This window comes from Mobula birostris, chromosome 1, assembly GCF_030028105.1.
Source record: "Mobula birostris isolate sMobBir1 chromosome 1, sMobBir1.hap1, whole genome shotgun sequence".
In the NCBI taxonomy this organism is placed as follows: Eukaryota; Metazoa; Chordata; class Chondrichthyes; order Myliobatiformes; family Myliobatidae; genus Mobula; species Mobula birostris.
In genome coordinates this window covers 87,279,574-87,304,991 of record NC_092370.1, presented here as the reverse complement: position 1 = coordinate 87,304,991, position 25,418 = coordinate 87,279,574, and the positions used below count along the sequence as shown (strand labels likewise).

Genomic DNA, 25,418 nt, shown 5'->3' with positions numbered 1-25,418 from the left:
TCATCTTATTTTTCTCTTTCTTTTCCCTCAGTATGCCAACACCTATCTGGCTTCAGATCCAATTGTCATTCACCCCTCATAGAGTCATACAGCAATACAGTATGGATACAGGCCCTTCAGCCTAATGCCCATGATAACCATGGTACCTGCCCAGTTAGTCCTAGTTTCCTGTGGTCAGCTCATATCCCTCCAAGATCTGTCCCTCCATGTACCTATCCAAGTGCTTCTTAAAAGCTCCTTTAGTTCCTGGCTTAATCACTCCTGGCAACTCCTTCCATATGCCCAACACCTTCTGCGTGACAAGGTTGCTCTGCATCTCTTCATGCTCCTTATAAGTCTTCCCTCTCTCGCCCAAACCTATGCCCCCTAGTCTTCCCCTACCCTGGGGAAAAGACTGTTACAACCCATCTTATCATAATCACCTATAATTTTAAACACCTCTGTAGGTTTGCCCCTCTGTGTGCTCAGATACAAAGGAAATAGAGGGAAGATGACTGCCATGCTCAAGACTTTGGTGATGCCAGGCCTGCAGACATTCTGAGTTCATGGTTAGTCCCATTAATACCCCAACACTCTTTTAATAAGTTCACTTTATTTAGTTACTACAGAAAATCATAAATTTTCCAAGTAATCCGACTAAAAATTTAAAACAAAATAAACTAAGTTTCTGGGGGAACAAATAGGAATGTCCTGGGAGCTAGCATTGACCAGTGGGCCAAACAGCCTGCAGCGCAGTGGTGTAGTGGCTAGCACAACGATTTACAGTACCAGTAACCGCACTTCAATTCCCGCTTCTGCCTATAAGAAGTTTGTACGTTCTCTCCACGACATTCTCTGGCTGTTCCAGTTTCCTCCCACAGTCCAAAGACATACTGGTTGGTAGGTTATTGTAAATTGTCCTGTGATTAGGCCAAGATTAAATTGGAGGATTGCTGGCTGGTGCAGCTTGAAGGGCCAGAAGGGCCTGTTCTACGCTGTATCTCCAAATAAAAATAAAACGTTTAAATACGGGCAGGGACTTGGGGCCACGGTGAACCAGAAGCTATGTAAGCTACATCACCTGATGTTGAGCCATTGGGACTTCCAAATAGTCAGAGAAAAGATCATCAGTGTTTACTGTACTTCTGATCTTTGGCCTGAAATGTTAACTGGTGCTGCCTGACCTGGTGGGTATTTCCAGCAATTCTGGCTTTACTTCAATTGCAGTTTTTATTTTACTTTTTATTGCTGTAAGAAAAAAGCTTCACTGAGAAAGCTGTCCCTCTGATATTCCCTATAACCTATTTTCCCACATTTCCATCAATCCTACCATCCACACCACACCAGGGATAACTTATACAAGTTGAAATTTATAATTTAGAAGTTAATTAGCCCCTGTAAATTTCCCTTGAGTGAATGTTCAAATCTGCATGTGTTGATGGGGATGTGGGGTAATTAGAAGAGATCAATGTTTAAGTGATAGTTTAAGTGTGTGGCCCCTCTCTCTAGGACCCTGTAAAATGATACAAACACACATTACCTTTGGGGAACTCCACTTCCCTTCGTCAAACAGGTCACCAAGAATAAACACAGCATCTGGTTCAAAGAGCCACATGGCTGTCTGGAAGGCCCGTTCCATTTGCCATTCCCTTGAGAAACAGAAAAGAGCATTAAACGCCTCAGCCAGTGAAAGTTATGACAATATCCTAGAAATGTTGCCATTTCCGTACTTATCACACCTCTGTGTCAATATATAATCATGCATTTTGAAAGAACTCTATTTGTAAGGTACTTCAAGGATTCAAAAATAGGTGGAAAAGGCAAGCCAAGAAAAATTGGCCATCTTAGTAAGATTTCTCCAAAACCAACACTAAGTGCCTTCAGAATGGATAGGATGAAGGAACACAAACCAATCCTCATAGAGATCAAAAGTGGAGAGAGAGAGAGTGAGCCATTTCAAGTTCCTGGGTGTCAAGATCTCTGAGGATCTAACCTGGTCCCAACATATTGATGCAGCTGTAAAGAAGGCAAGACAGCAATTATATGTCATCAGGGAGTTTGAGGAGATTTGGTTTGTCACCTAAAACACTCAAAAACTTTTATAGATGTACCATGGAGAGCATTCTGAGAGACTGCATCACCGTCTGGTCTGGGGGGGGGGAGGGGGAGTGGCTACTACACAGGATCGAAAGAAGCTACAGAAAGTTGTAAAATTAGTCAGCTCCATCTTGGCTACCAGCCTCTGTAGTATCCAAGACATCTTCAAGGAGCGCTGCCTCATTATTAAGGACCCTCATCACCCTGTTACCATCAGGAAAGAGGAACAAGAGCATGAACGCACACACTCAGCAATTCAGGAACAGCTTCTTCCCCTCTGCCATCTGATTCCTAAATGGACATTGAACCCATGAGCACTACCTCACTTTTTTTAAATATTATTTCTGCTTTTGCACCATTTTTAATTTAACTATTTATTATACATACATTTACTGTGATTGATTTACTTTTTTCTATATTATCACATATTGCATTGTACTGCTGTCGCTAAGTTAACAAATTTCACAACATATGCCAGTGGAATTAAACCTGATTCTGATTCTGAAGTTCTCAAAACCCTGAACCCTACTCACCTGCATAAATAACCTCCACAAGTTTAGTTCCAGGGTTCACCAATACTTTTGAGGGCATTTTCCCCCTCAGGTTGAGCGAGACTAGAAGTAGAGTCATAGGTTTAGGTGAAATATTTGAGAGGAATCTGAGGAGAAACTTCTCACTCAGAGGGTGGTGCAAGTGCGGAAAGAACTGCCAGTGGAGCTGGTAAATGTAGGTTCAGCTCATAGTCATGGTCATAGTCATACTTTATTGATCCCGGGGGAAACTGATTTTCGTTACAGTTGCACCGTAAATAATAAATAGTAATAGAACCATAAATAGTTAAATAGTAATATGTAAATTATGCCAGTAAATTATGAAATGTCCAGAACCAGCCTATTGGCTCAGGGTGTCTGACCCTCCAAGGGAGGAGTTGTAAAGTTTGATGGCCACAGGCAGGAATGACTTCCTATGACGCTCTGTGCTGCATCTCGGTGGAATGAGTCTCTGGCTGAATGTACTCCTGTGCCCACTCAGTACATTATGTAGTGGATGGGAGACATTGTCCAAGATGGCTTGCAACTTAAGACAGCATCCTCTTTTCAGACACCACCGTCAGAGAGTCCAGTTCCATCCCCACAACATCACTGGCCTTACGAATGAGTTTGTTGATTCTGTTGGTGTCTGCCACCCTCAGCCTGCTGCCCCAGCACACAACAGCAAACATGATAGCACTGGCCACCACAGACTTGTAGAACATCCTCAGCATCGTCCGGCAGATGTTAAAGGACCTCAGTCTCCTCAGGAAATAGAGACAGCTCTGACCCTTCTTGTAGACAGCCTCAGTGTTCTTTGACCAGTCCAGTTTATTGTCAATTCGTATCCCCAGGTATTTGTAATCCTCCACCATGTCCACAGTGACCCCCTGGATGGAATCAGGGGTCACCGGTACCTTAGCTCTCCTCAGGTCTACCACCAGCTCCTTAGTCTTTTTCACATTAAGCTGCAGATAATTCTGCTCACACCATGTGACAAAGTTTCCTACCGTAGCCCTGTACTCAGCCTCATCTCCCTTGCTGATGCATCCAGCTGTAACATTTATAAAAGTTTGGATAGGTACATGGATGATAGGGGGTTTGGAGGGATATGGGTCGAATGCAGGTAGATGGGACTAGGCAGACAACCAGGTTGGCATGGACTAGCTGGGCCAAAGGGCCTGTTTCTGTGCTGTGGTACTCTATGAATCTATACCGAATAGCAGAATGCACTTGCCAGTTCCACCCACACTGATCTGCTCATTAACCTCTCTCCCTGTCCCTCCTGTCGGGCACCAGTGCTATTTAAATCCTCAGCTTGGGCAAAATAACCGACCTTCTACACAATTCAAAGTTCAAAGTAAGTTTTTTATCAAAGTTAACATATAGTAGCTTGAGATTCATACTTTACAAGAAAATAAAAATACAATAGAATTTTATTTAAAAAAATATAAAAATCTATAAACATACAAAGACTGACAATCGATGTGCAAAAGGCAAGCTGTTCAAATAAAAATAATACTGAGAACATGAGCTATAAAGAGTCCTTAAAGTTCAATCGCATAAATTATTTTCAAAATGGTGCATCTTGGGTGTTCTAGTGAAGAATGAGAAAAAGACTGCAGTGCTGAAATCTAAAACAAAAAAGGGAGTCACTTGAAATACTCAGCAAGTCCAGCAAATCCCTTCTGTATGAAGAAAAACAAAACTATTCAGGCAGGAGGACAAAGGAGGGTGCAGAGAGCAGCAGGGAAGGGTGGAGGAGAGAAAATGATTCTGAAAGCGATAAACTGTAAACAACTATCTGGTGTGTGAATGAAAAGAAGCAGATAAAGAGTGAGAACCTAGTCAAAAGAAACTATACAAAACAATAAACACAAAGAGATTCTGCTGATGGCGGAAATCTTGAGCAACACACATAAAGTACTAGAGGAATTCAACAAGTCAGGCAGCATCCACAGAGGGGAATAAATAGTTGATATTTTGGATCAAGACTGGAAAGGAAGAGGGCAGAGCTAGATTAAGAAGACGAGGGAATGGAGAGGAGGACAGGTGATACGTGAGACCAGCTGAGGGGGAAGGAGCGTGGGGGGGTGGAATTGAAGTAAGAAGCTAGGAGGGGATAGGTGGAAGAGGTAAAGGACTGAAGAAGGGAATTATTAGGAGAGGATAGTGGACCATGGGGATGAAGGGAAAAGGAGGAGGGAAACTAAACAGTGGTGATAAGCAGGTGAGGAGTAAATAAGGGCTGAGAAGGTAATCAGAATAGGGAATGGAAGCAGAGAGATGGGTGGAGGGAGGTGGAATTACTGGATTTTGGAGAAATTGATGTTTATGCCATCATGTTGGAGGCTACCCAGACAAAATATGAGGTGTGTTGTTCCTCCAAGTTGAAAATGGCTTCATTGAGCGTAGAGGACAGATATGTCAGAATGGGAATGGGAAGTCAGAATGTAATGGATGTCCATGAGGGAAATGATGGCTTTTGCAGTGGATAGAGTGAACGTACTTGACATAATGGAGTCCCAAGCTGCAAGAGGCTGCACCAGGTGCTTGGAAAGAAAGTGGAGGCTTTGAAATGTAGAGGAGGAGGACAAACTTCTCCTAGAGTTGGAAAATTCCACACTGAAAGATGTTACATACCCAGATGGACAATGATATTGTAACAGTGCAGAAGGTCACAAATCAATAGGTCATAGTGGGAGTGGGATTAGATTAGATCAGCTTTGTTTATCACATGTACATTGAAATAGGGGTGGGGAAGTTAAAGTGGCAGGCCCCAGGAAGCTCAAGTATACTCCTGTGGATTGAATGCAGGTGTTCGGCAAAGTGATCACCCAATGTGCATTTGGTTTCTGCAATGTAGAGGAGACCGCACTGTGGTCGGAAGAAATGCAAGTGAGTCGTCACTTCACGTGGAAAGATTCTTAAGGGGGGAAAGTGAAAGGACGCGTGTACTTCCACTGCAGTTGCAAGGAAAAGTGCTGTAGGAAGAAAGATAGCTGGTGGAAATGTAAGAGTACACCAGGGAATCATGAAGGAAATGGTTCCTGTGAAATGCTAAAAAGGAAGGTGAGGAGACGATGTATCTGGTGGTGGAATCTCTTTGAAGCTGATGGAAAGAGGGAATGATTGCATGGGAGGAAGGTGAGGACCAGGGGAAATCTATCCTTATTCTGTCCTGGAGGAGAAGTGGTGAGATCAGAGGCATGGGAAATGGAGAAGACGTGATCAAGGGACTTGCGAACAATAGCTTAGGGGAAGTTATGGTTCAAGAAGAAAGAAGATGTTGCAAAGGCAACCGTATGGAAAGTCTCAGCGTTGAAGCAAACATGATAGAGATGGAAGGAGAGAGAGAGAATGTAATATCATCCTTACAGAATGCAGGATGGGATGAAGTGTAGTGGAGAGAGTTGGGATTCAGACCTATTTGTCTGCAGCCTTGTGAACTGACAGTTAGGCCCAACACAAATGTAAACCCCTCACCGGGTTCGTATACAAACTTGGTTCATATGCAAACTTAGCTTGCATACAAACTTGGTTCATTAGCTAACTCTGCTAACAACCACGTGACTTAGCGGTGAGAAAGCCACCTTTCATAAACAATAGACAGTATGTCTAGGTTTGGGGTTCAGCTAAACAGGGACATCGTAATGTTCCAATCAAAGAAACTTTGATCTGAGTGAACGCTGTGTAAATGCTGCCCATACACAAATATCAGTTGGCAAGAAATAATAGATCATACACCACATAAAATTATAAAGTATATTTACTAATTTCAACTTTATCAGTTATTAAAAGTGAGAAAAGAAAGAAGAAAAATAATTAAAAGGGCCCATTACAGTTGGACAAGTCTAAATGCACACATAACCATAGGAGCTCACCCCTTCCAAAACTGGGAATAACTGTTACTCACGGCGCTAAACCCATGGTCCGCGTGAAAGCACTCACTACATTCCAAACTTCCATCAAAGTCCACTTCAAACAAACTGGCTCCCTCTCAGAAGTACTGACTCCCTCCTTGGAGCCATTCATCTGCACAAAGCACTTGGTGCAATGGGGACTCTCTTTCCAACTGCATTCTGCAGCATCTTCCCTTCAGTTCACACCAAAAGACCCCAAACTGGACTACTGTCCATCACAAAGCTCTCTCCGTCCTGTTCTCTCTAGAACTTTCTCCAGACCTTACCATCCTGATTGGCTGACACAACATTCCTAAGTTGAACAATAGGGCTTTTTTAGCCGAAACCAAAACATTCTACCAGCAGGTCACAATGCTTTTGCAGAAAACTGCTAAAATGAAATACCTACAGCATTGCAGTAGAAATCTGAACCAGGGCATTCCACTCTTCCCCCTACCAAAAATAGTTGTGTCCTCATGACTGTTGAACATATTAAACCATTATTAACAACACAATAATCAAATGAATTTCTTGAGTTCAGGACCCCCAATCCAGTTGTAAATGGAAGTAACATATCTCACCATGGGAATGGACATAACACTCTGTTTCCTAGGTGAATCCTCTGCTAGGCTAGCTAGGGGTTTCCTGACTCTCTAAGACCTCCTCATCTCATCTTCAGCTTCTCCAGATTCAACCACTCCTTGTGATTTTTCCTGTCCACTAGAAGATGCCTCCCGTCTATCACTCGTACCTTCTGGAGGCTCAAGCCCCCTGCCCCACGACGAACTTAGCTTCCTTCCAAGCAGGTGCTGCCTCGGAGCAACCAACATCAGACTCGTCAGTAGAAAAGACATCTTTGCGCTCCAACATCTCCTCAGCCAATCTACCTTTCCACTCCTCAGGTATCGTGAGTCACCAAAGTTGCATGACTTTGATGTCAATTTCCTCGATCCAGGAGACTGTTTCTCTTTCATTTCCCCTGGAAAACTAAAAACAGGGGCAATTAGAATCCCATGTCTGAGGGTAACATCTCTTCCTGAGGTGTCCCTGACAGTTCTGTTTGCATAAACAGCCGGAGGTCTCTGCAGCTCAGGTCTCACCACACTCCAGCAGTAAGCATGACTCTTCTTCCAGATCATCAGGAGGATCCATCTGGATGGCTGAGGCATTGGACATTCCAGCCAATTTGGGGGTTCCCATCACTCCAGCCACTCCTCCAGAATGTAACATGACGGGTTTAGAGTGAGTGCATCACACATTTCCTTGTTTCTGCTCAGGAGGCCTTCCTGCTTAGGAGGAACTTGCACCTTCTCAAAAGCAGCTCTGAACACAGGGTGAATGGACAAGGTTTTCAAGAAGTTATCTGCATGTCTCTCCTCGCATGCTCCCATGAGCCTTCTCACAATGGAAGTATTCGTTCCCACAAGAAAGGAAGCGTCACTCTTTTCAGCCGGATCTGGGCTGACCAACATTGGTGTGTCAATACTCTCAGTTACTCCAACATCTGCTCCTGAAAACTCCAGTTTCAACATCAAGTAACAATCGAATAAGAACTCATCAGTACTTATCTCAAGGGTACTGAGTGGCGTCAATGGTAAATACGTCAAATATCCCAGTTGTAAAAGAACCTGTAAAGCAAAGTAACTTGAGATCCTGTGTCAAGTATGGCTCTAGCATAAACACCATCAATGCATATGGATACATCACTAAACCTTCAGGAACAGTGTTATGCACTTTAGTATTTCCCTTGATACACTGATTGGAAATGTATCCTCTCCATAGCCCCTTCCTTTACTGGGTCCCTCCATAGTTTTGTCTCTTTTCTTCTCTGATTAACTGCTGACCTACTTTCTAAAGATTTTCCTGCCCCTCACAGCCCCAGTTGAAATGTCCATCTTCTCCACAGTTGTAACAGGTCACCTCTCTAGTCTCCCTTTTCAACAGCAGTCCACTGCGTCGTAAGTCCTACAGGTGGGTTCCAACGGATGTATCACGCTTAGCTGAAACATTTGCAGACATCATCGAGTCAGCTCAGCTCAAAGGTTTTCCACTTCGTTCTTCAAAAGCTCCATCTCTGTGGCATCAGAGGCTGCCACTGAAGACGTGACTCAGCTTTTGGAAATGTTCCGCTTTTCAATCATGTTTTCCTCCTCTGTACCTTCTCTGAGTAACTCGGTAAAAGATGGAGGAGGGTGCGTCTTGTGGGTCATTCGAACATGTAGGCCAATCACATCGAATATGTAGACCATGTAGGCCGGTGGCGCAATGGCATCAGCGCCGGACTCCGGAGCGAAGGCTCCCGAGTTCGAATCCAAGTCAGGCCACTCCCTGAGCACGCTTTCCATCCGTGCCAGGTTGAGCGTCGAGCTAGCCACTCGGCCTCATAAAAAAAAGAGGTCAAGTTAGGAAGGATCATATTGTGACCCTGTTAATCCGAAAGGAGACCAATCCTGACACCACACACCAGACAAGAATGGCTGACTGTCTGGTGCAACACACTTTTTTTAAAAAATCACATGACATGCTAAAAAAAAAATCACTTCACAACTTGCTCCATCCTCAAGCAATTTCTCTCAGACAGCTGAATGCCCCCTTTGTGGCACAAACAACGCAGCAGTTTCTCCAGACTGAAAATGTAGGCAGACAGCTCCTCTCCTTCCTTCTGGAATGTGTTCATCATCAGATCGGCTGCACTTTCAGCAGTGCCAAAAACATCTTCCAGAGCTTGCAGGCAATTAGCTGACATGGCTAATGGGTTTTCCACCCTTAGGAACTCACTGTATCAGTCGCCGGACCCTTTAAACTCTCCACAGTCTCTGTTTTTCATATTATCCGAGCACTGCCACTCATCCATTAACTGATACGTCTGTTCCACCCAATCCTCATATTCTTCATCCCCATCGGGTGTGGACTTGACGCCAAAGAACACTCCCAGTCTACGATACCTTTGGCATTTATCAACCAGTGATGTAATACCCAAAACCAGCCCAGAGTTTCCGTCAGCTGCTGAAGGACCCATTATACCTTTCACATTAGGAAACTCTTTCCCCTCACCTCGCAGAAACAGGAACAACTTGCCTTTAAAGTCTTCATCCTCAGCTACATGCCTGCCTTCTCTAAAAATATGGACTCCCAATGACCCTGCCTCTTCAGGGTCTCCCAACCTATCAGGAAGCGCAAATTCAGTTACGTCACTGCTAATCTTGCCTAACACAACATCCTTACCAGCTGACTGGTCAAAATACCATTCAGTGCAACTTTTCCAAACACTTCTACAGAACTCAGCACTCTCAGTAGCAGCTCTCAGGAACTTGGACATCCACCCCACTCAGAACACAAGCATTATTTGTGGATATCTCTTTGAATCACACCAAACCTTAGTCCCTGCGGCGTCCATAATAAAGTACCTTAATCACTTTCCCCGACACTGGTTTAAACACAGGCTTGAACACACAAACTTCCATAATCAATTCTAAAACAGCAGTCACACCGCATCAGAGAAATCCCTGGACGATGGTCCCCACAAAAGTAACCCTCTCACCTGGCTCATGTAAAATTGGCTCATTAGCTAGCTCTGCTAACAGCCACGTGACCCAGCAGTGAGAAGAGCACCTTGCATGAACAATATACAGTACGTTTAGTGTCAGTATGATTTGGGGTTCAACTAAACAGAAATGTCGTCATGTTCTGATTATAGAACTTCAGTTGAGTGAATGCTGTGTAAATACTGCCCATATACAATTATTGGTCAGCCGAAGCTGGGTATAACTGTTACTCACGGTGCCAAACCCATGGTTCTGCGTGAAATCACTCACCACATTTCGAACTTCCCTCAAAGTCCATTTCCACCAAACTGGCTCTGGAGTGTTGGCCCTTCCTCCTTGGAGCCACTCATCCGCACAAAGCACCTAGTGTAACAGGGACTCTCCCTCCAACGGCATTCTGTGGTATCTTTCCTTCTGTCCTGCTCCCGCCAAAAGACCCCAAACTGGATTACTGTCCGTCACATAACTCCGTTCTCTCTAGAACTTTCTCCAGATCCCACCATCCTGATTGGCTGACACAACATTCCTAAGTTGAACAGCAAGGCTTCTTATCTTCAGCCAAAATCAAAAGCAGGACACACCACTTTTGCAGAAAAGTGCTAAAATGAAAGAGCTGCAGCATACCAGCAGAAACCGCAACCAGAGTATTACATAAACTTGAGTAAAATCACCTCAGTTTCTATTAGGGCATGTTGCAGACTTCGGGACCTTTTTTTTTTACTGGCTATCCCCATAGTCATCCCGGTTTCACCCTGTCAGAAACACCCCTCTCCCGCCCTTGCTAGAGGGTTAAGGCTTCTTTCGTCTTCATTTCAATTCTCACAAGGGGTCTCCAATTTGAACTATTAAAGCTATTCCAATTCCTGCTGATGCAGTCTGACCTGCTGAGTGTTTCCATCATTTTCTGAACTGGTGTGTTCTGGTGCACTGTTTCATTAAATCTGTTTAGCTTACTTCAGTGATTCTTCACATGAACTGAAAAACAAATTTGGAGTAGATGAGCTTCTATTTAGAATCCTTTCAATTGCTGCTGAACCTGCTGGGCAGGTCCTCAGTACAGGTGAGCAAGATCTTTAAATCCTGCATATTCACCTTCTCACGATCAACACGACTTTAATTCTGTATTGATTCTCTCATTTCATCTGCATTTTAAGAATTATTGTGGTGTTGGTATTGGTTTATAATTAATACAAGAGATTCTGCAGATGCTGGAAATCAACAACAGCACACACAACACGCTGGAGGAACTCAAGAGATCAGGCAGCATCTATGGAAATGAACAAACAGTCAATATTTTGGACTGAGACACTTCTTTGGGACTGGAAAAGAAGGGGGGGGGGAAAGCTAGAATAAGAAGGTGGGGGGAGAGGAGAACAAACTAGAAGATGATAGATGAAGCCAGGTGGGTGGGAAAGGTAAAGGGCTGGAGAGGAAGGGATCTGATAGGAGAGGAGAGTAGACAGTGGATGAAAGGGAAGGAGGAGGAGCTCCAGGGAGAGGTGATAGACAGGTGAGGAGAAGAGGTAAAAGGCCAGAGTGCAGAATAATAGAAGAGAAAAGGGGAAGGGAGAAGAAAAAATTATCGAAAGGAGAAATCAATGTTCATGCCATCAGGTTGGAGGCTACCTAGACGGAAATGAGGTATTGCTCTTCCACGTTAAGAGTGGCTTCAACATGGCAGAATAGGAGGCCATGTGCCGACATATCAAAACAGGAATGGAGATCGACATTAAAATGGTTGGCTACCAGGAAATTCTACTTTTGCAGATGGAGCGGAGGTGCTCAACAAAGCAGTGCCCCAATTTAGGTCAAGTCTCACCAATGTAGAGGAGTCCACAGTAGGAGCACTGGATACAACAGACGACCCCAAAAGATTCGCAGGTGAAGTGTCTCCTCACCTGGAAGGACTATTTGGGACTCCGAATGGAGATGAGGGAGGAGGTGAATGGGGACTTGTAGCAATTCTTTTGCAGGCAGGGATACATGCCAGGAGGGAGATTACTGGGGAAGGGTAAATGAATAAGGGAATCACAGAGGGAGCAATCCCTGCAGAAATGGGGGGGGGGGGGAGTAAAGATGCTTTTGGTGGTAGGATCCCATTGAAGATGTGGAAGTTACAGAGAATGATGTGTTCATGGAGAGGTGGGTGAGAACAAGAGGAACTCTATCCCTGTTAAAGCAATGGGAAAATGGGATAAGTGTCCAGGAAATAGAGGAGATGCGAGTGAGGGTTGCCTAGCTCAGCATGGGTGCACGAAACCACACCAATGCAGTTATGAATGTAGGGCAGAAGAGTTGGGGTGCATTACCAGGGAAGGCATCAAAGTTGCAAGGCACAGCCTCAGTTCAGCACAGACAAGTAAACCTCACTGAGCAGCAGCCCATTTCTCTTCTCCGGCCCCGAAACTCTGACCTTTTCAATCTGGCCTGGCAGTTAAATCAGCCAAACTCATTCCTCACTCTCGCACCCAAGCCTAGTTGCTTTGATACACTCTTGGGCCTGGGCCTCACCAGCTCAATTTGACCCATACCCAATTTTTCCAAACAGACCCAGTGCTTAAATCCGTCAAAAACCAGGTAGATCCTCACTCTCGGCCCGGGCCCCTCTGCCTCAGCTCTGTCTCTCCTTGGTTCTGCCACTATGAATTGCCTCCAAGCCTGCTCCAGCAGAGGCCAAACATCTGCTCATTCCCCACTCACTGGCCCGGGCCCCGTTGTCTCGATTCGGTCTGTGCATGCCCTGTCGCAACTATCCTGCAACCTTGAGACTTCGGGTCATACCGCCAAATTGCCAGGTTATACAGGCAGCTCAGAAGTTCAAAGACACCCCAAAGGGAAGTTACAGGCTATTGATCGCCGTGATCATTTTGGAGAAAAAGTGTGATTAATAAAGTAATCAGTAGTTTTGTTTGCTGCCAACAAGTCATCGCTGTGTTTCACCAGCGCCATCTTAATCCAACTCAGACCATTCTAAATAGCCAATGAAATGGCAAGCATAGATGAGGCCCATGGTTTGGAGAAAGTGGGAGGAGTCGAAGGAGAAATTGTTGAGGGTGAGGACCAGTTTTGTTAGACAGAGGAGGTGTTGGTGGAAGGGAACTGGTTAGATCTTTTGTCAAGAAAGAAGTGGGGAGCCTTAAGGCCTCTTGATGGGGGGATAGATGTGTATAGGGATTGGGCATCCATGGTGAAAAGGAGGCAGTTAGGGCCAGGGAACTAAATGTTGTTGAAGAGATCGAGAAGGAGGTAAGGGACTGAACCAAGGGAGATAGAATGGAGTTTATTATTGTTACATGTACCAAGATACAGTGAGAAGCTTGTCTTGCCTACTGTTTATACAGATCAAACCATTAGACAGAGCATTGAGCTAAAATAAGATAAAACAATGATAATACAGAATAAATTGTAAAAGCTACAAGAAAGTGCAGTGCAGGTAAATAATAAAGTGCAAGATAACAATATGATTGACTGTGACGCCATCTCATATCGTAGAAGAGGTCCATCCAAGAGTCTGATAACAGTAGAATGGAGCAGCCTTTGAGCTTGGTGGTCAGGCTTCTGTATCTTCTGCCTAATGAGAGGGGTGGGAGAGAGGATATCCAGGATGGGTGGGGGTCTTTGATTATGCTGGCTGCTTTACTGAGGCAGTGGAAGTACAGAGAGACAATGGAGGGGAGGCTGGTTTCTGTGATGAGCCAAGCTGTGTCCACGACTCTCTGCAGTTTCTTGCATTCGCATGCAGAGTAGTTGCAATACCAGGCTGTTATGCAACCAGTCAGAATGCTTTCTATGGACATGCTGAACTTCTTTAGCCTCCGGAGGAGGTACCGGTATCGGTGAGCTTACAGTTTATCTGTTCCTCTACACTTAGTTAAAAATTTAAAACAGAAATGGAACGTTGTAAGCATTCCTGGTTATCACACCTTAGCTAAGGTATTCCGGGGTTAAAGTTCCTCCCGATGCCTCAAATGGTGCATCAGGTGGCAACCTTGCTGTTTCTTTAGCATTTGTCTGTTTTACAAGGCCGAATTGCTAGATTAACTCTCAACCCAGCACGAGTGGGTTTTGGGGTTAGTGCAACTTCAATGTATTGCACAATCATACCCAAACTTGAAGGGTTGAATATATCAGGGACCGACCTCACAATCGAGCTCTTTGTGGTCTTGTACATTATTGTCTGCCTGCACTACATTTTACCTGTTACTGAGAGTTCTGTTACAGATTTTTCTTTGGACTACCTCAACCTACTGATGTGATAAAATGATCTGTAAGGGTGGCATGCCAAACGAAGGTTTTTCACTTGTGCTTTGGCACAGGTGACAATAGCAAACCGATTTATAACAGGATACTCTTTGAAATTTAATAGATCAAGGGATTATACAATCAACATTTCAAAGACATTAAGGAGATATGATAACTAGAACAATTTACCTGAACCAGTAGTTGCATGAGCCCCTTAGGAGTTAAAACCACTCTTCAGCCCCTACACTAGTGCACAGTATGATGGACACAATGGTACATAGGACTGGTTTTGTGTTGTATGACTATGGAAAGAGGGTGCAAAGCAAGTCAGTTTTGAGACTGGCAGACTTCTGTTAATCAAAAAAGCAGAGTCGAGATTCAGTATAGATGAGATGGGCCTCTTTCTATGCTGTAGCATTCTAGGACTCTATGAGATGTGGAAACAAGGAAGATGAATTCCTACAGTTGGGGAGATCAAAAACTGGAGAGCACAGGCTAAAGATGAAAAGGGAGAGATTTAATAGGGACAACTTTTTCCCATCTATTAGATGGTAAGTACATGGATTGAGATGCCAAGCAAAATGGATGAGGTAGGTGTGTTGAAAATACTTAAAAGGTACTTAGACAGGTACCTGGAGAGGGAAGGTGTAGAATGATATGGGCCAAACACAAGAAAAGGTGATGAGCTTAGATGAGAATCTTGGTTGGCATGGACCAGTTGGGCTGAAGAACCTACCCCTGTGCTCTATGACTGAATGTATAGAGTTGGATCAGATTGATCATGATCTCAGCAAATGGTGTAGCAGGCTCTAGAAGACTGAATTGTCTCCCATTATTTATTTCCTATGAAGCTTAAAGATGGATATTTCTAGTTATGGAAGTAGCTTTATTTCAGATAACTTTGCGACATGTAACTTTACCCCATGAGCATGTGGTCATCATATTTCACAAGATTCCACAAAATAACCTTCTATAACCACCTTAATGCACACACACAGAATTACGGTAAACTAGAAGTTCAAAACCTTGGGGGAATACAAAATACAGACACATCCCCATTAGCAGAATCCAGATGAATACTATTGCAGAGTTAGATTGGTTTAAATCTCCAGTAATATGGGGTGTGCTTCTGCCTGTGATTCTTATGAATTTAACTTGTCTAAACAACAATGGGATATGATGGTTCACTCCGCAATGGGAGCATATTCCAAAACCAAGTTAACCAAAGTTGCATGCACATCATCAAGCATCTGTTCATGAAACATAAACCCATCTCTCCCAACCCTCCACCTTGCCCATCAATCTCCTAATACCCCTTCCCATCCATCTCCCTCTCCGTTTCCCCAACACTCACTGACAGGAAATACAAGGAGCTCCTAAGGTTATTCATCTTTGCCTAAGACCTTAAGGATAATGGCTAAGAACAGACTCAGCATGTCAGAACTGCTCCACCATTCTTTAAGACCTTAGCTACCTCCGCTCCATTTTCTTGCACTGTTTTAATATCTTGCTTCTCTTATTAGCTAGAAACTTCCCCATGCTCAGCAGTGATCACTGAGTACACCATTCAGCACAAACTTCCAATCAGTCTAACAACATTCCACCTCCCTCACTTTGCTTCCTCTCACCAAGGCCATTTCAGATTCAATCAGCACAAATTTCATATGCCTAGAGCTTCTGAATCAGCCAACCACGACCTTGTCAAATGCCTTACTAAAGTCCCATGCAGATAAGGTCTGCAGCCCTGTTTTCATCAGTGTACTATTCAGATACATTCAAGTCAGTCAAGCTTATCGTCATTTCAACCATAAGCTGCTGGTACAGTACACAGTAAAAATGAAATAATGTTCCTCCAGGACCCTGGTGCTACATGATTAGATTAGATTATGGGGACACTCAGTCCTCTTTATTGTCATTTAGTAATGCATACATTAAGAAATGATACAATGTTTCTCCAGAATGACATCACAGAAACACATGACAAACCCACTGAAAAACTAACAAAAACCACATAATTATAACATACAGTTACAACAGTGCAAAGCAATACCGTAATTTGATAAAGAACAGACCATGGCACGGTAAAAAGTCTCAAAGTCTCTCAAAAGTCCCATCATCTCACGCAGACGGTGAACCTCCAGCGCCGCAAACTTGCCAATGCAGCATCCTGGAAGCATCCGACCACAGTTCGACTCCGAGCTCGTCCGAAAACTCCGAGCCTCTGACCAGCTCCCTGACACTGAGCACCAAGTACCATCTCTGCCAAGCGCTTCGACCCCGGCCCCGGCAACAGGCAATAGGCAAAGCCAAGGATTTGGGGCCTTCCCCTCCGGAGATTCTCGATCACACAGTAGCAGTGGCAGCGAAGCAGGCATTTCAGAAGTTTCTCCAGGTGTTCCTCCGTGCTTCTCACAGCTGTCTCCATCAAATCAGGATTGTGCACGGCCCCTAGTTAACACATTACAATATCATTCGGAACGGCCGCGCACGCTGCGTCGCAATCTTCTCCTCCTTCCTTTTGTGCTAACCACAAAACTACACTAGACTATGTGAGACAGCACAAGGCTACACTAGACTACGTAAAACAACATAAAAACTGCACTAGGCTGCAGACCTGCACAGGACTACATAAAGTGCACTAAACAGTGCAGGGCAGTACAATAATTAATAAACAAGACAATAGGCACAGTAGAGGACAAATTACAATATAATAGTCATAGTCATACTTTATTGATCCCAGGGGGAAACTGGTTTTCATTACAGTTGCACCATAAATAAGAAATAGTAATAGAACCATAAATAGTTAAATAGTAATATGTAAATTATGCCAGTAAATTATGAAATAAGTCCAGGACCAACCTATCGGCACAGGGTGTCTGACCCTCCAAGGGAGGAGTTGTAAAGTTTGATGGCCACAGGCAGGAATAACTTCCTATGACGCTCTGTGCTGCATCTCGGAGGATTGAGTCTCTGGCTGAATGTACTCTGTGCCCACCCAGTACATTATGTAGTGGATGGGAGACATTGACCAAGATGGCATGCAACGTAGACAGCATTCTCTTTTCAGACACCACTGTGAGAGAGTCCAGTTCCATCCCCACAACATCACTGGCCTTTCGAATAAGTTTGTTGATTCTGTTGGTGTCTGCCACCCTCAGCCTGCTGCCCCAGCACACAACAGCAAACATTTTGAACCAACATGTCGAGGAACCAACTAGAGAGCAGGCTATTCTGGACTGGGTTTTGAGCAATGAGGAAGGGTTAATTAGCAATCTTGTCGTGAGAGGCCCCTTGGGTAAGAGTGACCATAATATGATGGAATTCTTCATTAAGATGGAGAGTGACGTAGTTAATTCAGAAACAAAGGTTCTGAACTTAAAGAGGGGTAACTTTGAAGGTATGAGACATGAATTAGCTAAGATAGACTGGCAAATGACACTTAAAGGATTGACAGTGGATATGCAATGGCAAGCATTTAAAGGTTGCATGGATGAACTACAACAATTGTTCATCCCAGTTTGGCAAAAGAATAAATCAAGGAAGGTAGTGCACCCGTGGCTGACAAGAGAAATTAGGGATAGTATCAATTCCAAAGAAGAAGCATACAAATTAGCCAGAGAAAGTGGCTCACCTGAGGACTGGGAGAAATTCAGAGTTCAGCAGAGGAGGACAAAGGGCTTAATTAGGAAGGGGAAAAAAGATTATGAGAGAAAACTGGCAGGGAACATAAAAACAGACTGTAAAAGCTTTTATAGATATATAAAAAGGAAAAGACTGGTAAAGACAAATGTAGGTCCCCTGCAGACAGAATCAGGTGAATTGATTATGGGGAGCAAGGACATGGCAGACCAATTGAATAATTACTTTAGTTCTGTCTTCACTAAGGAGGACATAAATAATCTTCCAGAAATAGTAGGGGACAGAGGGTCCAGTGAGATGGAGGAACTGAGCGAAATACATGTTAGTAGGGAAGTGGTGTTAGGTAAATTGAAGGGATTGAAGGCAGATAAATTCCCAGGGCCAGATGGTCTGCATCCCAGGGTGCTTAAGGAAGTAGCCCAAGAAATAGTGGATGCATTAGTGATAATTTTTCAAAACTTGTTAGATTCTGGACTAGTTCCTGAGGATTGGAGGGTGGCTAATGTAACTCCACTTTTTAAAAAAGGAGGGAGAGAGAAACCGGGGAATTATAGACCGGTTAGCCTAACGTCGGTGGTGGGGAAACTGCTGGAGTCAGTTATCAAGGATGTGATAACAGCACATTTGGAAAGCGGTGAAATCATCGGACAAAGTCAGCATGGATTTGTGAAAGGAAAATCATGTCTGAGAATCTCATAGAATTTTTTGAGGATGTAACTAGTAGAGTGGATAGGGGAGAACCAGTGGATGTGGTATATTTGGATTTTCAGAAGGCTTTTGACAAGGTCCCACACAGGAGATTAGTGTGCAAACTTAAAGCACACGGTATTGGGGGTAAGGTATTGGTGTGGGTGGAGAGTTGGTTAGCAGACAGGAAGCAAAGAGTGGGAATAAACGGGACCTTTTCAGAATGGCAGGCGGTGACTAGTGGGGTACCGCAAGGCTCAGTGCTGGGACCCCAGTTGTTTACAATATATATTAATGACTTGGATGAGGGAATTAAATGCAGCATCTCCAAGTTTGCGGATGACACGAAGCTGGGTGGCAGTGTTAGCTGTGAGGAGGATGCTAAGAGGATGCAGGGTGACTTGGATAGGTTGGGTGAGTGGGCAAATTCATGGCAGATGCAATTTAATGTGGATAAATGTGAAGTTATCCACTTTGGTGGCAAAAATAGGAATACAGATTATTATCTGAATGGTGGCCGATTAGGAAAAGGGGAGGTGCAACGAGACCTGGGTGTCATTATACACCAGTCATTGAAAGTGGGCATGCAGGTACAGCAGGCGGTGAAAAAGGCGAATGGTATGCTGGCATTTATAGCGAGAGGATTCGAGTACAGGAGCAGGGAGGTACTACTGCAGTTGTACAAGGCCTTGGTGAGACCACACCTGGAGTATTGTGTGCAGTTTTGGTCCCCTAATCTGAGGAAAGACATCCTTGCCATAGAGGGAGTACAAAGAAGGTTCACCAGATTGATTCCTGGGATGGCAGGACTTTCATATGAAGAAAGACTGGATGAACTGGGCTTGTACTCGTTGGAATTTAGAAGATTGAGGGGGGATTTGATTGAAACGTATAAGATCCTAAAGGGATTGGACAGGCTAGATGCAGGAAGATTGTTCCCGATGTTGGGGAAGTCCAGAACGAGGGGTCACAGTTTGAGGATAGAGGGGAAGCCTTTTAGGACCGAGATTAGGAAAAACTTCTTCACGCAGAGAGTGGTGAATCTGTGGAATTCTCTGCCACAGGAAACAGTTGAGGCCAGTTCATTGGCTATATTTAAGAAGGAGTTAGATATGGCCCTTGTGGCTACGGGGGTCAGGGGGTATGGAGGGAAGGCTGGGGCGGGGTCCTGAGTTGGATGATCAGCCACGATCATAATAAATGGCGGTGCAGGCTCGAAGGGCCGAATGGCCTACTCCTGCACCTATTTTCTATGTTTCTATGATAGCACTGGCCGCCACAGACTCGTAGAACATCCTCAGCATCATCCGGCAGATGTTAAAGGACCTCAGTCTCCTCAGGAAATAGAGACGGCTCTGACCCTTCTTGTAGACAGCCTCAGTGTTCTTTGACCAGTCCAGTTTATTGTCAATACGTATCCCCAGGTATCTGTAATCCTCCACCATGTCCACACTGACCCCCTGGATGAAAACAGGGGTCACCGGTACCTTAGCTCTCCTCAGGTCTACCACCAGCTCCTTAGTCTTTTTCACATTAAGCTGCAGATAATTCTGCCCACACCATGTGTGGGCAGAATAATAAATGATGTAGATGTCAATCTACTTTACACTGAGTATTGAGGAGTCTGATGGCTGGAGGGAAGAAACTGTTGCAGTTCAAAGGTTAAATTATAATAAGCAAGAATTACATTCCGCAGGAGTTGTTATTTGAACAGAAAGAGTTCACAGAAGACTCAAGTACAAGCTGTCCGTACCACTTGGGCCTGACAGTGCCCAATTTAAGCTCTTTATTTGCTAATTCTGTACCACTTGGATTAATGGAACAGTTTTGTGTAAGCAAATATAGTGATCCCTTTCGTCTAACTGGTCCACTTGCTGAACCAAATTAAATGAAGACAAAATGGAACAGGTACATCTTGCCTAGTCCTTCCATGGGAAGTCAAACACTCCACGTAGATCAGACCACATCAGGAAACTTCCTACACGAATTGACGATTATGACTCGGCTGTTCTTTTACAGCAATCCAATAGTTTCATGGTCACTATTAATGGGGTAAGTGTTTCAATTCTGGGTTAATTAAATATACCGAGCAATTTTCACATCAACATAGTTATTAATACATATCCTCTCCTCGAGCGTTGCTAAATCGTGAGATGAGTCAACTGCAGCTGCCTACATATTTTGTAACATCTCCAAAATCTAGGTCCACAACTCCTCTCTGTAATACAGCTGTCAACGTTTGCAATGCAGCAAGGTAAATTATTAAATCAAGCTAATCGAAATTCTGCAAGGCGGATACCAATGAGTCGAGGATATTTCTGGACGTATGCAAAAGGAACTTTCAAAGAGCATCGGTTTCAACTTCTGCCGAACACTGCTTAAATAAGACACAAATTCTTTCAACCGAGGGATAGATAAATTAATCTCTCACCTTCTTAGTTTGTCCAACCAGTGACCCCTGAGTGCTCCCAGTAGATGAGTATCAGCAAGGAACAAAGCCCTGAGCACTGGCCCAAAGGGTCTGTACTGCCCGCGCTGGGCTGAAGCTTTCAACTGGGGCCAGCGACATCGCAGCAGCACCGCGTAGTAAATACCCAGCTCGCAGACCAAGGCCACCCCGCAACCCAAAGCCAGCAGCTTGAGCAAGAGAGGGAGCAGCTGCTCGGGGTGCGCCCACCGCCTGCCCATATCTGAGCCCCCGGCACGGTGAACGCACAGTGAACCACTCACTCACTCACTCGGCACTGCACTCCTCTCTCTCTCCCCACACACACGGCACTGCGTACCGCAGCTCAACGGAGCGATTCGAAAAAAGACAATCAAGCAGCATAATTCGCTTCGATGCAAGCAAGGAAAAATCAGCCGCATGGAATTTGGAACAACTGCACAGAATGAAACGGAAAATATTTAATCGTACATTTGCAAATGCAATCAAAGGTGTTACGTCGTTAGAGGTCGCAGTCGTTCATTTTGCAAAACAAGTGACCGTTTTCCTGAAACATGCCATTTCCTTTAATTATTGTCGTAAATTCAGAACCTTATTAATTGAAGTAATATAGTAATATGTACAGTCTATTTAATTTTAAGTATTATTTCACTTTAAAATATCCTACTCTCCCACAGAACTGCACAAAGAGAAATTTGCTGTCGTCACAACTTTTTGGGTTAAAAATTCCTTTGAGCCTACTTGAAGTAGTAACTGCACGTCGTGCTATTGGGTGTCACTGGAGTATCTCCCCACCACAAGGTGCTCGAAATGCTTTTTCTCTCACACTTTCTCATATCCAAAACAGCATTTAAAATAATCTGTGCTCTATAAAGAAACAAAGGAGCTGGAGGATTTTAGCGGGTCAGCCAGGGAAATGCACCGTCGACGTTTCTCGCTGTAGGCGCCTGCCTGACCCGTTTAGTTCCTCCAGCTATTTTGTGGTTGTTTCATTTTTCCAGCATCTGCAATCTATGCCTTGGTTCTATATAAATATACCATTGTATTTAAATTGCAGTTAAATAGTTCATGCAGTCTTTTCATCTGATCACTTTTGTCTCTCCCAATCGAAGTCAAGTGGAGTTTTTGTCATATGCAATTGTATATGTATGCACAGGTGCAATTAAAAACTAACTTGCAGCAGCATTACAGGCTCAAGGATGTGAAAATTATCAAATTTGAAAATGCGGTGGGTCAGGCAGCATCTGCAGAAAAAAATATGGCATTAACCCCTTCAAACTGATTACCTTTTCTCAGAACTCCGGCATTTCCCGTTTTTATTTCAGATCACCTGTTGCATTTTGCATTGCCCCAGCTGAAGAATTACACAGGATCTCTCTAATGGGGATTCATGAGTGAATCCAACTTGTTGGAATATTTTCCTTGCATTTACAGCAGTCTGGTCTCTGTGATTATCAACCAGATTGTGGGTGTCACCAGTTTATACCACCAAACTGGAGGTGTTCAATACAAATTTACAAGGATTTGAGGGCTTGGGATATAAGGAGAGGCAGGATAGACTGGGGCTGTTTCCCTGGGTGGGGGAGGCTGAAGGGTGATCTTATAGAGGTTCATAAAACCATGAGGGGCATAGATAGAGTGAATATCTAAAATCCTCCTTGGTCTCCTAAGGAGGAGAGGAAGTTAAGAGCAACACACACAAAATGCTGGAGGAACTCTGCAAGTCAGGCAGCATCTATGAAAATGAATAAACAGTCGACATTTCGGGCCAACAACCTTCTTCAATACTGGAAAGGAAGGGGAAAGATGCCAGAGTAAGAAGGTGGGGGGAGGGAAGGAAGTGCATGCTAGAAGGTGATAGGTGAAGCCAAGTGGGTAGGGAGGGGGTGAAGTAAGAAGCTGGAAGATGATAACATAGAAAATGTAAACAGCTAAAGAAGGAAGAATCTGGTAAGAGAGAACAGTGGACCATGGGAGAACGGGAAGGTGGAGAGACACCAGGGGGAGGTGATAAGCAGTTGAGGAGAAGAGGTAAAAGTGGGGGGGGGGGGGAGAGAGAGCAGAATGTGAAAATGAAGAAGAGGGAAGGGGAAGTGGATCAATTACAGGAAGTTGGAGAAATTGATGTTCAGGCAATCAGATTGGAGGCTACCTTGACAGCATATAAGGTGTTACTCCTCAACCTGAGAGTGGCCTCACGGCGGCAGAAGGGGAGGCCTTGGACCGTGTTCACAATTCTTGCAATTTCTTCAATTCTTAGGTAGAGCAGTTGCCATAACCAAGCTGTGATATGTCCAGATAAGATGCATCACAGCTTGCTGTGGTGCATCTGTAAAAATGAGTGAGAGTCATGCCAAGTTCCTCAAGCCTTCTGAGGAAGTAGTGTCACTGATTTGCTTCTTTGGCCATAGGGCCTCTGTGGTTGGAGAAGGGAAAACTATTTGTGATAATTACACATAGGAACTTGAAGCTCTCAACATCTCCATATCAGCACACATAAAATAGAGAAAATCTGCAGATGCTGGAAATCCGAGCAACACACACAAAATGCTGAAAGAACTCAGCAGGCCAGGCAGCATCTATGGAAAAGAGTACAGTTGACATTTTGGGCCGAGACCCTTCATCAGGATTGGCAAATACCGTAGATACACACAGGAGTGTGCATTCCATACCGCTTCCTCGAATCAATGACTGGCTCCATTGTTTCACTGACATTGAAGGACAGGTTCATGCCACTAGGCTCTCAGTCTCTTTCCTGTACCCTGTCTTGTCCAGCCGGTTAAAGCTCTGGGCCATCAGTCCAACGAGCAGAACTCTTGTGCATCAGTACAAATGAGTAAGTTAGATAATGGATCAAAATAATTTCTAAATTAAGGAGGTAAAAATCCTAGCAACACAAAGTCAAAACATGTGATCTTTACACCAATAAACATTTCTACACAAAGAAGGGAACAGAAACTAGGAACTCTATTCAACTATCTGCAACTTACAAATTGGTAAACTGGTCTATTATTGTCACATATAACAAAGGCACGGTGAATAGTACATTCATAAAAATCATTTTATCACATCAATGCACTGAGGTAGTACAAGGCAAGACAATGTCAGAATGCAGTATAAAGTGTTACAGTTATAGAGAAAGATCAGTGCAGGCAGACAATAAGGTTCAGGGCTACAATGAAGTAGATTGACAGTTCAGGATTCCATCTTATCATACTAGGGGACCATTCAATATTCTTATAACTGCAGGACAGAAGCTGTCTTGAACCTGGTGGCATCTTGTTTTAGGCTTTTGTGGCTTCAGTCCAATGGAGGGCAGGTAAAGTCCAGGGTGGGTAAGGCCTTTGACTGTGCTGGCTGTTTTACCGAGGCGGTGAGAAGTGTAGACACAATCCATGAAGTGGAGGTAGGTTTCAGTGTTGTGCTGAGATGTGACCACAGCTCTGCAGTTTCTTACAGACTCTGTCGAAGCAGTTGCCATTCCAATCTGTGATGTATCCATTGTATGGTGCATCCAGTGGTGTATCTAAGGTATGGCACGAGCCACTTGAAGGGGGCGCCACTGAGCAGTTTCTATTAAAGTCAGACAAGCCATCCTCGGATAGTGAAAAAATGATTTTCTTCAGATGTATGATCTGTCTTTGATTATCATGGGTGAGAAGCACTAGGATGGCCTTATTGCAGAGCATTGTGTAAGAAGACCATGAAACATTTCTTCACGAAGAAGAAGGAAAGTGGAGCTGAAGGACAGAAGAGACGGAAGTTGGAGGCAGAGGAAGCCAAGAAGTCAAGCAAGTTCTTCATGCCCTTCTTTGAAAAGCCCGGAATAAGTAGTTCGACATGTTCCATGGAGTCGCCTGCACCTGCTACAAGTTCGTTAGAATCCGAAGGTGGATCAAGTACAAATGCGTCACATGCCGAGGAAGAAGTCAAGTCAGATAAATCCGAGTCTGACGAGATTAAGAGTGAGGCTGCCACAGAGAATGTGGACATGACAGGAGGGGAAGACGATGGTGGCGGTGGTGGTGGTGGTGGTGGTGGTGATGTTGAGTTTATTGACGAGATTTTACCTGACGAGATTGAACCTGACGACACTGAACCTAGTGAACTGGATGGTGTCAAAGAGCCTCGAACTGTCATACCAGAAGTGATTGAACAGCATGACATTGGACTTCTGAAGTTCGACAAGGACACTGGAAAGGCAATTCTGCCTGATGCGTTGAGAACAGAAATAATAAAGCTAGGTTTGAAGTATTTCCAGAACAGTGAGAGGCCTTTCCTATCAATAAATAACCGCTCAATGAACAAAACTTGGTTCAAGAGGAAATTGGGAAATGGTCATGGTGAGGAA

General features: G+C 44.1%; 1 protein-coding gene across 2 annotated transcripts in view; it reads right to left on the bottom strand.

The window, feature by feature from the left end:
- Positions 1-21,506, bottom strand: part of mppe1 (metallophosphoesterase 1) — a 47,992-nt gene extending 26,486 nt beyond the window's left edge. For both annotated transcript variants that reach the window (XM_072258788.1, XM_072258797.1), the window contains exons 1-2: positions 21,053-21,506; positions 1,520-1,628 (exon numbers count right to left, since the gene is read on the bottom strand). In XM_072258788.1, coding sequence (XP_072114889.1) covers positions 1,520-1,628; positions 21,053-21,309 — 366 coding nt within the window. In that variant the 5' untranslated portion in view covers positions 21,310-21,506. The remainder of the gene's footprint in view (positions 1-1,519; positions 1,629-21,052) is intronic.
- Between the last annotated feature and the right edge of the window lie 3,912 nt (positions 21,507-25,418).